Source organism: Dipodomys ordii, unplaced genomic scaffold (genome assembly GCF_000151885.1).
Source record: "Dipodomys ordii isolate 6190 unplaced genomic scaffold, Dord_2.0 Scaffold16, whole genome shotgun sequence".
In the NCBI taxonomy this organism is placed as follows: domain Eukaryota; kingdom Metazoa; phylum Chordata; class Mammalia; order Rodentia; family Heteromyidae; genus Dipodomys; species Dipodomys ordii.
The window spans coordinates 2,114,734-2,129,652 of NW_012267232.1; the positions used below are offsets into that span (position 1 = coordinate 2,114,734).

The window sequence follows — 14,919 nt, forward strand, 5'->3', positions numbered from 1 at the left end:
TATCACTTGAGCTTTTTCTGCTTATGTGGTGCTGAGGAATCAAACAAAGGACCTCATGCATGCAAGGCAAGCACTCTACCACTGAGCTACCTTCCCAGCCCCATTCACTACATTTTCTAAAACTAATGAATTTTAATATGTTGGCAGAATTGGAAACTGCAGTTGTTAGGTAAAATGCCATTTTATTTACAAAATCTCATCATGAGAAAACTGAAAAGAAAACTTTTGCTGTAATGTACACATGAATGTACATATATGTAAATATGTTTGTATAACATTGATATATACATATGCATGTGGAAGAGATATAAATCATTGGTAAAGTTGTCTTTTCCAAAAAATTCTACACACAAAACTTAGGAATGTTTTAGAACTGTACTGTCCATTGTAGTGGCTGTTGAGCAGTTAAAAACTGGGGCATAACAATGGTGGAACAAAGGGTGAAAAAAATGCAACATTGGTTCTCATTAGACGCTATGTTGAAAATAAACTGTACTACTTGTGGGTGGGAATTGGAGGGGAAAACTGGGAGAAAGCGAGAGAAGGGATGACATTGTCTAAAAAGAAATATACTCTTTATCTGACTTACATAACTGTAACCCCTTTACAATAACAATAGAATGCAATAAAAATGTGACTAATCTGAATTGAGATGTTATTAAGTATAGAATACTCTGAAATGTAAATATGAAATAAATTTAAATATGAAAATATATTTGAAAACAGTCTTTTATATTGATTGGTAGTATTTTGAATATATTGGATCATATAAAATATATTATTCAACTATCCCCCTCCCTTTTTAAAAAAAATGTCGCTATGAAATTGAAAATATTTGGGGGGAGGGAAAAACTGGGAGAGTGCTAGGGAAGAGATGACGTTGTCCAAAAAGAAACATACTCTTTACCTTATTTGGGTAACTGTATCACTCACCTCTGTACATCACCTTTACAATAACAATTTAAAAAATGAGTGGGAACAACCCATATGTCTGATAAGAAAAAAATGTATTTTTGGCTTGCATGATGTTTCTGCTAGACATTGCTATAATAGACTCCTTTTTATAGTTGTTTATGACATAATTTGAAGGACATGAATGTATATCTTATTTTAAAGCACCTGATAATCCTCTCTTGAGGGCTTCAATATTTCTGTTAAGAAATTCATGCCCCTTGTTTTTATATTGTCTATTAGGAAATTAGTCATTATGGTTTTAATAGAATCATTGTTCATAACCTCCATTTCTGTAATTTCTTTTACTAAGTACCAGTCAGATCCAGACCCCAAGGAAACTGACATTTGCAGTAAGAGGATTATGAAGCCACAGATAAGAAAGGGGTACTTACGTAATTTGCCATGTATTTGCTGCAGTGTGCAGAGAAGGTGGAAACAGTGATGTACTGGTTTACCTTGGAGCTGGGGAACATGGTCATGAGATCACAAGAGAAGGAGGAGAAAAATAGCATCCAAGTCATATTTCTTTAATCACCTCATACCAAGTTCTGCTCATTTTACAAGTCTTTCTTAACCAGAAACCTTTAGATGTATGTTTAATATATTTAAAGCTAATACTGGCTTAAAACTAATTAGTGTTGTTTTCCAGCAGGTGGCATGGTTTTCACTGAAACTGTTAGATTTTTCTCTTTGAGTAAAGTTTAGTTATGTCAATTGTACTTTCTTTCTTCAGTAGGTCTTAACTCTGGCTATAAAATTTTACAGGAAATAACCTTGAATTATTTGCCTTTTTTTCCTTTGGAAATGGAAATGAGTACATGGTATATATTATTTTTCCCTTAGCATGTCTTTTTTTGTTTTGTATATATTTTAAAAAATTTAAATTGTTATTATAAAGGTGATATACAGAGGGATTATAGTTATATAAGTGAAGTAATGAGTACATTTCTTTTTGGACAATGTCATCCCTTCCCTTTCTCTCCTAGTTTTTCCCTTCCATTGCCACCCACAAGTTGGATAGTTAGTTTTCAACATAGTGATTACTACCGCTGCATTTGTTCACCCTTTGCTTAGCGTGTATTTTTGAAATGAGTTTAATTTAACAAACATATCTTCAAGTGATTTTTTTTGTTGTTGATATGCAGGTACTCCCTGTTATGTGGATTCTGAAGGTTGTGTTCGAATGCTTAACAGAGCGTTTGGTAATACATGGACTCCTGTATGTAATACACGAGAACACTGCAAGGGAAAATCTGATCACTATTGGGTGGTTGGTATCCATGAACATCCCCAGCAACTGAGGTGGGCTATTATAAAATGGATAAAATTGGCTTCTTTTATTTTTTTGTTTTTGTTTTGTTTTGTTTGTTTTTGCCAGTCTTAGGGCTTCAACTCAGGGCCTGGGCACTTGACCCTGAGCTTTATTTGCTCAAGGCTAGCACTACCACTTGAGCCACAGCGCCACTTTTGGCTTTTTCTGTTTATGTGGTGCTGAGGAATCGAACCCAGGGCCTCATTCATGCAAGGCAAGCATTCTACCACTGAGCCACCTTTCCAGCCCCTATAAAATTATTTATCAGATCTCTTTACTACATATGGTGTACACTTTTAGGAAGGGAGAATAGGAAATAGATTTAAATACAGCATTAAAACACAAAGAAAACACTAATATTGATGTAGTTGACGTGTGTTTGGTGTGTGTGCACGTGCATGTGAGTGCTTGAACTCAAGGCTTAGATGATATCCTTGAGCTTTTTTTTTTTTTTTAATCAAAGCTAGCTCTCTACCACCTGCCCACAGCTCAGCTCTACTTTCAGCTTTTTGGTGGTTAATTGGAGATAAGAGTCTCATCTCCTGCCCAGGCTGGCTTTGAACTGCAATCCTCAGATCTCAGCCTCCTGAGTAGCTAGGATTACAGGTGTGAGCCATGGATACCTGGAGAAGTTGACTTTTTTTTTTTGGTCGGTCGTGGGGCTTGAACTCTGGGCCTGGGTGCTGTCCCTCAGCTCTTCAGCTCAAGGCAGGCGCTCTACCACTTGAGCTACAGTGCCACTTCCGGTTTTCTGGTGGTTTATTGGAGATAGGAGTCTCACGGTCTTTCCTGCCTGGGCTGGCTTTGAACCGCGATCCTCAGATCTCAGCCTCCTGAGTAGCTAGGATTACAGGCGTGAGCCACCAGCGCCCGGCAGAAGTTGACTTTTTAAAAGCACTTTGAACTTAGGCACAAGTGGATCAATTGTAAAGTCTGCAAAAGTCCACCTCCAGAATAACTAGCAAAAGGCTGAACTGGAGGTACAGTTCAAATGGTACCCTGATAGCCATAAGCATACTGAGTGAGCATGAGGCTCCTGGGTTCAAGCCCTGGTACTACCAAAAAATTACTTTGAATTTCTTTCCACAAGGCTTTTGAAATGTGTTTGTCTTTCATGTTAGTTATTTATGTGATACTTACTGAACAAAATGGAAATAAAGTTTATCAATATGATTCTTAGCATCATTTCAGTCACACAGGAAAAGGAGCTTTAGTTAAGTCCAATAATGCCTCTAAAGGTTTTCCTATTTCTTTCTTTCTTTTGTTTGTTTGTTCTGGGACAGGGGTTTGCTCAGCTAGCATTCTACCACTTGGGACACACCTTCTGCCCAGAATAATCCATATGACTATTCTGCTAGGGCTTGCTTAGTGTCTTGATCTTCTAGGCCTCAGCCTCCTGAGTAACATAAGCGTGTAGAGTTATTCACATCTGGTTAGGTTTTCCTCCTTTGATATTTGATATCCTTTTGGTCTAAAAGAGTGTTAACTAACATCATGTATATAGTTGATGAAAGAAGAAGCCTCTTTTCATGGAGCTATAGTCTGATCAGAAAAAGTTAACAGAAACAAGTAAAATAGTCATCATTACTTTGGATTAATTTTACTAATTAATTCGACAAGATTGATGATGGAAAATAACAGGGCACATCCTAGGTGAGGTAATCACGGAAGAGTCTCTACATTTATGATGGGACCTTGCACCAGGCACTGGTGGCTCACACCTGTAATTCTAGCTACTCAGGAGGCTGAGATCTGAGGGTCATGATTTGAAGTCTGGCCAGGTAGGAACCACCAAAAAGCCTGAAGTGGAGCTGTTGCTTAAAAAAATAGCTCAGGGATAGCACCCAGGCCCTGAAGGCAAGCCCCAGGAGGGGCACAAAAAACCCCACAGAAATAGAACAATGGAGCATTGCTGGGAACACTTGGTTAACATGCGCTACACCTGTTTTAATCCTGAATATACATGATCTGTGTGTGTGTGTGTGTGTGTGTGTGTGTAATAGATATGTAATTTAGGGCATTGAAGATAGAGAGTCTGTTATAGAAGAATGGAGTAAAAATGCTCCATACAGAGTGAACAAAATGTACAAAAGCCTTGAAGTTAGAACTATACTTGAGGAATAGGAAAAGATATCAAACATGACTGTAGTACTAAGTTCTTAGGTTTCCTAAGGGTTCTAAGTTCAAGATAACATCAGAAAGTTAGAAACAGTTGGTATTATAGGTCATGCTAGAGAACTTTGTATCTAGAAGTCATGTATGGGCTTTGTGCAGGAGTTAATGTAATTTGGTGAGTGATATGGAAAGGAAAGTGCATATGTAGTAAATGGATTAGAAGAGTTAAGACTAGAAGTAGGGAGATTGGTTTTAAACTAGAGGATCAATCCATTCTTCTAGGACTGTTTGGAATCAATGATCGAGGCATTAGAGATAGTTGTGTTATTTATAGAAATAATGGAGTTGGCAAGGAATTCCCCCTTGATATTACAATTTGAAATGTGAGAAATACCCAAATGGAGATACCAAGAAGTTATTAAGATACAAGGTTTAAATTCAGAGGAGAAATTTTGACTGGAGACATAAATTTGGGAGTTATCACAATATATAAGGTTTTTTAAGCCAGAGCCTAACCCTAAGAGGTATCATCAATATTTAGAGATTAGATATTGGAGGAGGTTTTGAATTAGCAAAATGATAAGCTAAAGAAGTATGAAAATGCTGGGCCCCTGTGGCTCATGCTTGTAATCCTAGCTACTCAGACGCCTGAGATAAGAGGATCGGAGTTTGAAGCCAGCCTAGGCAATAAAGGCTGTGAGACTCTTATTTCCAATTAACCACTAGAAAACTGGAAGTGGTTCTGTAGCTCATGTGGTGAAATGCTAGCCTTGAGCAAAAAGAGCTCAGGGACAGCTCCCAGGCCCTGAGTTCCAGCCCCATGACCAACAACAACAAAAAAAGAAGTATGAAGAATTGCCTAAAGAAGGTCATATCACAGAAGCTGTAAAGACAGTTTGAAAAAAGCCATAGTACATTAAGGGAAATACAAATTCTCTCACATACATGGAAAAATGATTACTGTTGCTCAGTATAAATACAAATCAAACCAGACTACAAATAATTATTTACATCTTACCAGATGAGAAAAATCTGAAAGTTCAGTAATACTTTTGAGTGATTTGACTGAGGAAATACTCTAAAGCAGTAATAGGCGTATAAATTAGTAAAAAGTTACTCAGCAGTATTTGGTGGCTTAAAAATCCATCTTCCCGCCTCAGCCTTCTGAGTACTGGACTACAGGTACAGGCCATCATATCTGGGTACGAGTGAAAGACTGAAGTTTTTTTTTTTTAATTTTTATGAACATGTATTCATTTCTTTTAGTTATATGTACCACAGGATGAAATTTTAAAAGAAAAGCAATATAGATTACCTTTGTTTATTCATTTAGTGCTGCTACTAGAGCTTGAACTCAAGGTCTGGGTGTTATCCCTTAAGCTTTTTCACTCAAGCCTTGTGCTGTACTACTTGAGCCACAGCTCCACTTCTGTTGTTGTTGTTGTTGTTTTTCCTGGTTAATTGGAGATGAAAGACTCATGAACTTTTCTGCCTGGGCTAGCTCTGAACTAGGATCTTCAGCTCTCAGCCTCCTGAATAGCTGGGATCATAACGTGTGAACTAAGGGTACTTGGCTGACCCCTTATTTAAAACTGGAAAATAGACACTTTTATCCGTTATAATAGGTAGAAATAGTTAAAAATATATTTCTCAGTTCAGAACCGAGGCTTGAACTCAAATGATCAATTTCTTACTTGGCTTTTTCATGTAAGACTGCCATTATACCATTTGACCCACACTTCCACTGCTGGCTTTTTTATTGGTTAGTTGGAAATAAGAGTCTTACTTACTTTTCTGCTTGGGCCGGCTTTGAACCGCAATTCTCAGATCTCAGACTTCTTGAGTAGCCATGCTTACAGGTGTGAGTCACCAGCATCTTACCAAATGTGGATAGATTTAATAGTTGAAAGGTGACAGACATTCCTATTTTCTGTTCCTGGCTTCTCTGGGTGGGTTATGAAGCAGTAGCAGGGATATTTTAACAGAGCTTAAGATAGGTTGCTTATTAATTTCTAGGAGCCAGATTATTTAATAATTTAGTTCACCTATCTTAAGTATGGTGATTCATTTGGTTAATGAATGTCATTATATTGAGGTTTGCAAAGTCATTTAAAATGAATAATTTGACTTTTTCATTTAATTTAATAAGTACTTTTATTAAGCTCAATTTTCACACTCTTAATAACTTACATATCCAGCTTTCTTATCTGCATTTCTCTTAAGATCTTCAGAGTTTTAACTTTTGATGTTCATTAAAAACCATGGTAATTATAGCTGGTAATGCTTAACAATTCAACATGGGATAAAAAAATAATGGACTCTAAATTATAGCGTTTAGACTTGGAAGGATTTTAGAAATTGCTAGGTCAGTAGTTTCTGACATTTTCAAATATACGAGCCCTTTTTAAATGTTGGGTATTCATGACCTCATGATGGTAGTTCTACATTAACTATCACTTGATGGGCAATCCATAATATTAGAAGGTTCTGTAGGCCTAAAATTATAATTTATAAATTGTATAATCATGGACCTGTGAAAATTCTATTATATAATATGGAAATATTTTTGATATTCAGTTTGTGGATAATTCACGGTACCTCTGAATTTGTGGAACCTTTACTATAGTTCAGAAGCTCACAGAGATAAAAGAATAGTAACTACTGGCTTCTTTTGGTTTTTCTCTGCTTCCTACCTCTAACCTTAGCTTTCCTCTGAAGTTTCTGCATAGGTCAAAACTTAGGTTCTTACCAGTTAAAGTAAATTGTTTGAGATAACACAACAACTTAGTGACAAAATACTTATGCATTCTGTATTGAAATAAAGAACAAGTAAAAGCCAAGCACCAGTCGCTCATAACTGTAATTCTAGCTATTCAGGAGGATGAGATCTGAAGATGGTGATTTTTTTTTTTTTTGTCGGTTGTGGGACCTGAACTCTGGGCCTGGGTACTGTCCCTCAGCTCTTCAGCTTAAAGCTAGCATTCTACTACTTCAGCCACAGTGCCACTTCTGGCTTTTTCTGCTTATGTGGTGCTGAGGAATTGAACCCAGGGCTTCATGCATGCAAGGCAAGCACTCTACCACTGAGCTACCTTCCCAGCCCCTGAGGATCATGTTTTGAAGCTAGCCAGGGCAGGAAAGTATGTAAGAGCTTTTTAATCTTCAATTGACCAGCGAAAAGCCAGAAGTGGAGGTATGGCTCAAGTGGTAGAGCTCCACCTTTGAGTGAAAAAACTAAGGAACAGTTCAAGCCCCAATATTGGCTCAAAAAAGGAAAAACAACAACAACAACAGTGGAAATTAAGTTGAAAAGTACACTGAAAAAATAAACATTTCTTCCTTAAGGACTAGTCTGTTGTAGGAGAAAAATTGAATTACTTAGGAAGACAACCATTTGAAGCACTGACATACACTAAAAAGTGTGTTTATGAAAATGTAGTTAGGGGGCTGGGAAGGTGGCTCAGTGTTAGAGTGCTTGCATGGCATGCATGAAGCCCTGAGTTCAATTCCTCAGCACCACATACGCAGCAAAAACTGGAAGTAAGCTTGTGGCTTAAGTGGTAGAGCGCTAGCCTTGAGCTGAAGAGCGAAGGACAGTGCCCAGGCCCAGAGTTCAGGTTCCACGACCAACAAAAAAAGAAAATGTAGTTAGGGTTTGGAGGCATGGCTCAGGTGGTAGAGTGCCAGCCAATGAACGAAAGCAAGCATCACTTAGTTTTGAGTTCCGTCTTGGACACACACACACACACACACACACGTAAATTATTTCAGCCAGTCATAGTGGCACATACCTTTAACTCCACACACACACACACACACACGTAAATTATTTCAGCCAGTCATAGTGGCACATACCTTTAACTCCACCAATCAGGAGGTGGAAGCGGAAGTATTTTGACTTCGAGACCAGACCAGCCCCTGGGCTACAATAACAAGATTTTTGTCTCAAATTAAAAAAGAAGAGAAATTTATTAGTATCTTCTATGATAAACGTATTTTAAGATACTTTACTTTTTTCTGCCTTATATTCTAGAAGAAACCTGAACATTGTTCAGAAATTGGAAGCTGCTACTTATCTTTTGCCGTGTTTTGGCTTTGTGTGGTTTGTTTTTGAAATCCGCCCAAGTGCTGGGAGTACAGGTCAGGCATATGCCACTATTCTTGGCCCTGTTGCACTCTTTTTTATCTTCCTACACTTTTCATACCTACTTTGCTTCTATCTAGACACATTGTCTTCTTCCTATTACTAGAAATACAAGATGACCAGAGAAGAAAATCTATAATCACGTTCAGTAGCCTGCTACTATATTTAGTGAGTCTTACCTATCCGTACTATTCAACCTTATATTTATTTCAGTTTCTAATGCTTCTATTTGTTCTCAGTGTTAATTGTGATGATAGTAAACCCTGTGCTTCTCTGGAAAGACAGTATGATCTAGTGGTCTATGGACCAGAGCCTAGGCCCTGAGTTGCACTGTTGTCATGGTATCCTGACTGAACTTCTTGCTCTGTTGCTTAGATTCTCTGTGCCTCTTTTTCCTTCTCTGAAACTGAAAGTTACTCATCTAACCATACTGCTTTAAAAGGGAGTAGGTTTTTTTTTCCTTTTTTAGTGCTGAATATCAAACCAACAGCCATGAGCATGCCACACAAGCACTCTACTACTGAACTTCACCCTGTCCCAGAATTTTTTTTTTCCAGTTATGGGGCTTGAACTCTGGGCCTGGGTGCTGTCCCTCAGCTCTTCAGCTCAAGGCTAGTGCTCTATCACTTGAGCCACAATGCCACTTCCAGTTTTCTGGTGGTTTATTGGAGATAAGAGTCTCATGGACTTTCCTGCCCGGGCTGGCTTTGAACTGCAATCCTCAGATCTCAGCCTCCTGAGTAGCTAGGATTACAGGCATGACCCACTGGTGCCCAGCTCCCAGAAAATAATTTTAAGAAATCATTTGTAGGGTGACACTGTCCAAAAAGAAATATAACCATTACCTAACTTATGTAACTGTAACCCCTCTGTACCTCACCTGATAATAACAGTGCAAATAAAAAAAACTTAAGCCATTTGTATCCAGGTGCTGGTAGCTTATGCCTGTAATCTTAGCTACTCTAAGGGTTAGGTTATGAGGGTTATAGTTCCAAGTTAGCTCAGTAGAAAAGTCCTTGAGACTTTTATTTCTAACTAATCACCTAAAAGCTGGAAGTGGAGTTATGGCTCAAGTGGTAGAGCACTAGCATTGAGCAAAAATAAATAGCTCTAAGATAGGGACCAGCCTGAGTTCAAGCCTCAGTACTAGCACACACAAAAAAATGTTATTTCAAAATATCTTCCTTTAATTAAAAATAGAAAAATTATTCATGTAGAATTAATTGAACATCAGCTCAGTTTAAAACTTTGTTTCCTTCAAAGATTGTTTTCATGATTACTGATTTATACCTAACTGGAAGTTAATTTTTCAGTGCTGATTTGCTCTTTCCTGGTCTGCTCTTTTTTGTTTGTTTGGTTTTGTGACGGGGGGGCAAGGATTTGTTACAGTACTGCCTACATGTGCTGTATTTCACAAAGATAAAAACACTAGATGTCTAGGTTTGTGAAATTATTATGGTATTCCTGAATATATGCCTTAAAAGAAGTGTGAACAAAAGTTACCTCAGATACAGAAGGCATAACAGAACTTGCTGACTGGGGAAAGATAGTCTGGACATTGGACCCAGTTTCTTATAGTCTGATAATTTTCAACTCTTCTTTCAGTATAATAACCACAGATTTTGGAATCACCTGAAAAAGAAAGTAATTTTGTTTCCTTAATGAACTGTGGCTTATTTCCTTATATGTCCTTCCAATGGTCTAAGAAAGCAGTTTCCAGGGCTGGAGATTTAGCTTAGTGCTAGAGTGCTTGTTCAGTGTCCTGGGTTCAATCCCCAGCACCATAAATAAATAAAATAAGTATTTTTTAAAAAAGGAATGTAGTTTCTAGGAAACTTAAAATAGGAAAATTATCAAATTAGTGGTCAACATGTGGTCCTTTTTTTTTAAAGTAATCCTTCATGAGAAGGATATTTAACAGAGAAAAAAACTTTAGTTTAAGTCTTTACAGCAAATAAAATGTGCAAGAATGTGTAATAAAAGTAAAATGTGTAAGAAATGTGCATTTGTACTGTGAACATGTGTCTTGGTGTTAGCTGGGTGCTGTTGACTCACATCTGTAATCCTAAGTACTCAGGAGGCTGAGATCTGAGAGGATTGTGGTCAGAAGCCAACTGGGGCATAAAAGTCTTTGTGTCAAAAAGTTAGTAGTAGAGGTATGGTGAAGCATCAGCCTTGAGCACAAAATCCAAGCCATGTGGGGAGGTCTTGAGCTCAGACCCCAAAACTGACACACATACACACAAAGGAAAAAAGCAAGTAACTTAATAATATTAATCCTAGTCAACATTGTGTGTGTGTGTGTATATGTGTGTGTGTGTGATCATTGTTGGTTTTGTCTAAATGAATAAAATATTTAGGCCATAAAATGTTATTAAATGAACAACATCATTTCATAGAATGTGTAGACAAAAATTAGTATTCTGTCTGACTTTATGATTATATATATTTCCATGTGTTTGTCTTTATGTCAGAAAGCACGGTTGTCTTAGTAGTGAGCCAGTGGTTGTTCTGAAAATGATTATATGGCAATCACCACAAAAGCCTTTTCAGACGCAAGGTGAACACCCTGCATCCTTATACTCTATGCTGAAAACCACTGGCTTCAAGAACATCTAAAAGAAGGGGAAGAAAAAAAGATGGTATATTAAAAAATATTGGATCTTGTTAGGTTTTTAAAAAGAGGTAGCCGAGTAAGAACTGCACCACGCACATGGTATTCAGATAAGGGGTAGGTTTATTCAGTAGACCTGCTGGGACCAGGCAAGGTTGGCACTCCACACAGCTGGGAAAGGCCTAGGAAAGATAGAGAGCTGGAAAAGAGAGAGAGGAAAGAGAGAAAAGAGCTTGAGACGAGCTAGACAAGAGCAGAGAGAGGGCCTCTGAGCCTGGGCTAGGCCTTATCTAGGGTATGGGCGGAGAAAGGTGTGGCCACATCAAATTCAGATGTGACCTCAGCGGATGCAGATGTGTCTTCTTCCAGGTGTCCCAGTTGCCTAGGTAACGCAGGTACTGGGTGGAGACTTTACTGCGAGGAGGGTGAAGTCTGCTGGCCATCCAGGAGCGGACCTTACAGAACTTTAAAAACATGTTTGTATTTTCATTAAACTATTGTCACTAAAAGAAGGTTAAGGTATATCATGAGGAAGAATGAACAATATTCCTGGATATTCTTACTATTTAATTAGTGAATATTTTATAATACTAAGACATGTTTATGCAAACAAGTTTAAACTCAGTCAGCCTAATTTCTTAGTATTTTTCTTCAAAAATGGCTTGACTTAAAGCCCTGACTATAAATTAGCCTGCAGTATAAAATAACTGAATGACTATAAGTAAGCATTGACCAGATTGCTATGTTTTTAAACTTCTTTTGTGAAAATAGATTTGTCTGTGGTACTTCCAGTGTGTAGTCGCTGCAGTCCGGTAGTTTTTGTATGAAATATTTTGAAGTATAGGAGTTGAAAGAGTATTATACGTCATTCTGTGTGCGTGTTTTTTAATGAAATCTAATATCTTACATAGTTAGAAAAGATTTAAATAAGGTCTTTACTGCTTCCACGCAAGGCAACCTTTCATTTAGCATAGCTGGTATAGATTATAGGTTATAACCTTCTTTTTCTTCATTCTTTTTGTTTTGGTCTGAGATGGGACTCAAACTTAGTACCGGATGCTTTTGGTCATTGGTTGGTACTTTGTCAACTGAGCCTCACCTCCAAACCCTAGGTTAAAACCTTAACGATACTGAACTTTCTACTACACTGTCACCAATATCTAATAAATACTTGTATTTGGACATTATTCTCTTGTCTTTTTCTCTTACTTTATGCTTACTATTGGTGCCAAATATTCCCAAATTAACAAATGAAAATGAATGTGCTCTATCAAAATTTTATCTTGGAGCCGGGCACCAGTGGCTCACACCTGTAATCCTAGCTACTCAGGAGGCTGAGATCTGAGGATCGCAATTCAAAGCCAGCCCAGACAGGAAAGTCCGAGAGATTCTTATCTCCAATAAAAACCACCAGAAAATCAGAAGTGGCGCTATGGCTCAAGTGGTAGAGCACTAGCCTTGAGCTGAAGAGCTGAGGGACAGCGCCCAGGCCCAGAGTTCAAGCCCCACGAACAACCCCCCCCAAAAAAAAAATTATCTTGGAGTAACGGCTTGATCACATGAATTCCCATAGCAAGTGTTTTATGATACAATTTAGATTTTTTTTAAGTGAGTTATTGGGGCCAGAGGCTCTCCCTCTTTTCCCCCAAAACAGGCTATTGACTAAGGAAAATATTGAGAGAGCCATGAGCTGGCCTTACTTCATTAATATTTATCTATTTACTTACTTTTCAGCTGTTACTGGAACTTGAACTCAGGGCTTTTCATTCTTGGCTTTTTGGCTCAACATTGCCACTCTGCAAGCTGTACCTACTTCTAACCCTTTTCTGGTTAATTGGAGTTAATCACCTCATGGACTTTTCTCTCTGGGCTAACTTCAAAATCTTCGTATCTCAGCCTCTTGAGTAGCTAGGATTTGCAGGTGTGAGTCACCAGTGCCATGCTTGGCCCCACTTTTAGTGATTACTAATAAAGCTAATGTGAGAGAAAGGAATTTTTGAACTTCTTGAAATGTACGGGGTGACGACAGTCTTTGTCTTGTCAATCTATTATACTGTGTGTGTATATATATATATATATACTCGTGTACTAGGATTTGAACTCAGAGCCTCACGCTTGTTAGGCAGGCATTCTACCACTGAGCCAGGTTCTCAGCCCTTTAGTTTTTTGACATAGATCTTGATTTTTGCCCAGGCTTGTACCTAGAATGCTGTCCACCTATTTTACACTTATCCTAGCTGAGACAAGAGGTACACCATTATTCCCAGTTTCTAATGGTGAGATGGAGTTTTGCGAACTTTTTGTCTGGGTAGGCCTGGAACCTGTGATCTTCCTGATCTTAGCTTTCCATGTTGCTATAACTAGGATAATAGGTACAACATCCAGCTATTGGGAAGTCTTGTGAACTTTGTTCCTGGACTAGCCTTGAATGGTTTAATTTACTTTTTTTGTTGTTCAAAGAGAACTTTATTATATATTGTTAAACCAGACATTAGAATATTATTGTTTAGGAGTATTAACCTTTTTTTTTTTTTGGCCAGTCCTGGGGCTTGAACTCTAGGCCCTGGCACTGTCCCTGAGCTTCTTTTGCTCAAGGCTAGCACTCTACCACTTGAGCCAAAGCACGACTTTCAGCTTTTTCTGTTTCTATGGTGCTGAGGAATTGAACCCAGGGCTTCATGCATGCTAGGCAAGCACTCTACCACTAAGCCACAGTCCCAGCCATAGGAATATTAACTATTGAGATGTTTTTATTTGAACAATTTTTGTGACGTTTTAGCAAGTATTTATGGTGGGATTTTTTTTAACTGACAGGTGCATTCCTTGTAAAGGGTCTCGATTTCCTCCTACCCTTCCACGCCCTGCTGTTGCCATATTATCCTTTAAACTTCCATACTGTCAGATTGCAACAGAAAAAGGACAAATGGAGGTATGTAGAAATCTTGGCTTGCTATCTGAATTTGGATGACAATGTACCATAGACATTTTCAACTTATTGTGATGACTGTTTATTTATGGTGAGATGAAAAGGGGAGGACTGCTTACAGTCACCAGGCCACTTGGTTGCCTTCAAGATGGTTATGACTGAAGGACATACTATGACAAGGACTTTCTTCTCCTGGTCCAGCAAGTCCTTCATACATATTGTGCTATAAATGCCTGGCTTACCTCACCCCTAGCCGTCACCCTTTGTTAATCATATCATTTGAAATCTTGCAGTTATTCTAAATCAGGAGGAAATTATATTCTATAAAACTAGTTTACCAAATTGTCTGAGCATTAGTTGTGATAGCTAGGAAACTTAAAACATTATGTTTATATACACACAAAATTTTTTTTTGGGGGGGAGGGTCCGGTTGTGGGGCCTGAACTCTGGACCTGGGCACTGTCCCTCAGCTCTTCAGCTCAAGGCTACAGCGCCACTTCCGGCTTTTTTCTTTTTGCTTATATGGTGCTGAGGAATTGAGTCCAGGGCCTCAGGCTTGCAAGGCAAGCGCTCTACCACTGAGCCACCTTCCCAGCCCACACACAAATTTTTTTAAGGATTGAAGATAAAGCTGTAAAAGCACACTGGAATTTGAATTATAAAATAAATGTATAGAAAGGAGGATTTCAGAAAATACTTATTCAAAACTGATATCTTAAGGTAAATGCCCAACACTTTGCTGATGGTAATGTTTATCTCTAATTTTATCCACTTTTGTAGGAACAATTTTGGCGTTCAGTTATATTCCACAATCATCTTGATTACTTAGCTAAAAATGGTTATGAATATGAAGA

The 14,919-nt window shown here is 38.1% G+C and overlaps 1 protein-coding gene across 1 annotated transcript in view; it reads left to right on the forward strand.

Annotated features, from left to right (window-relative positions):
• Wdhd1 (WD repeat and HMG-box DNA binding protein 1) overlaps window positions 1-14,919 on the forward strand; it is an 83,500-nt gene that overhangs the window by 33,515 nt on the left and 35,066 nt on the right. Inside the window, exons 13-15 of the mRNA XM_013012216.1 lie at window positions 2,100-2,256; window positions 13,954-14,068; window positions 14,846-14,914. Coding sequence (XP_012867670.1) covers window positions 2,100-2,256; window positions 13,954-14,068; window positions 14,846-14,914 — 341 coding nt within the window. The remainder of the gene's footprint in view (window positions 1-2,099; window positions 2,257-13,953; window positions 14,069-14,845; window positions 14,915-14,919) is intronic.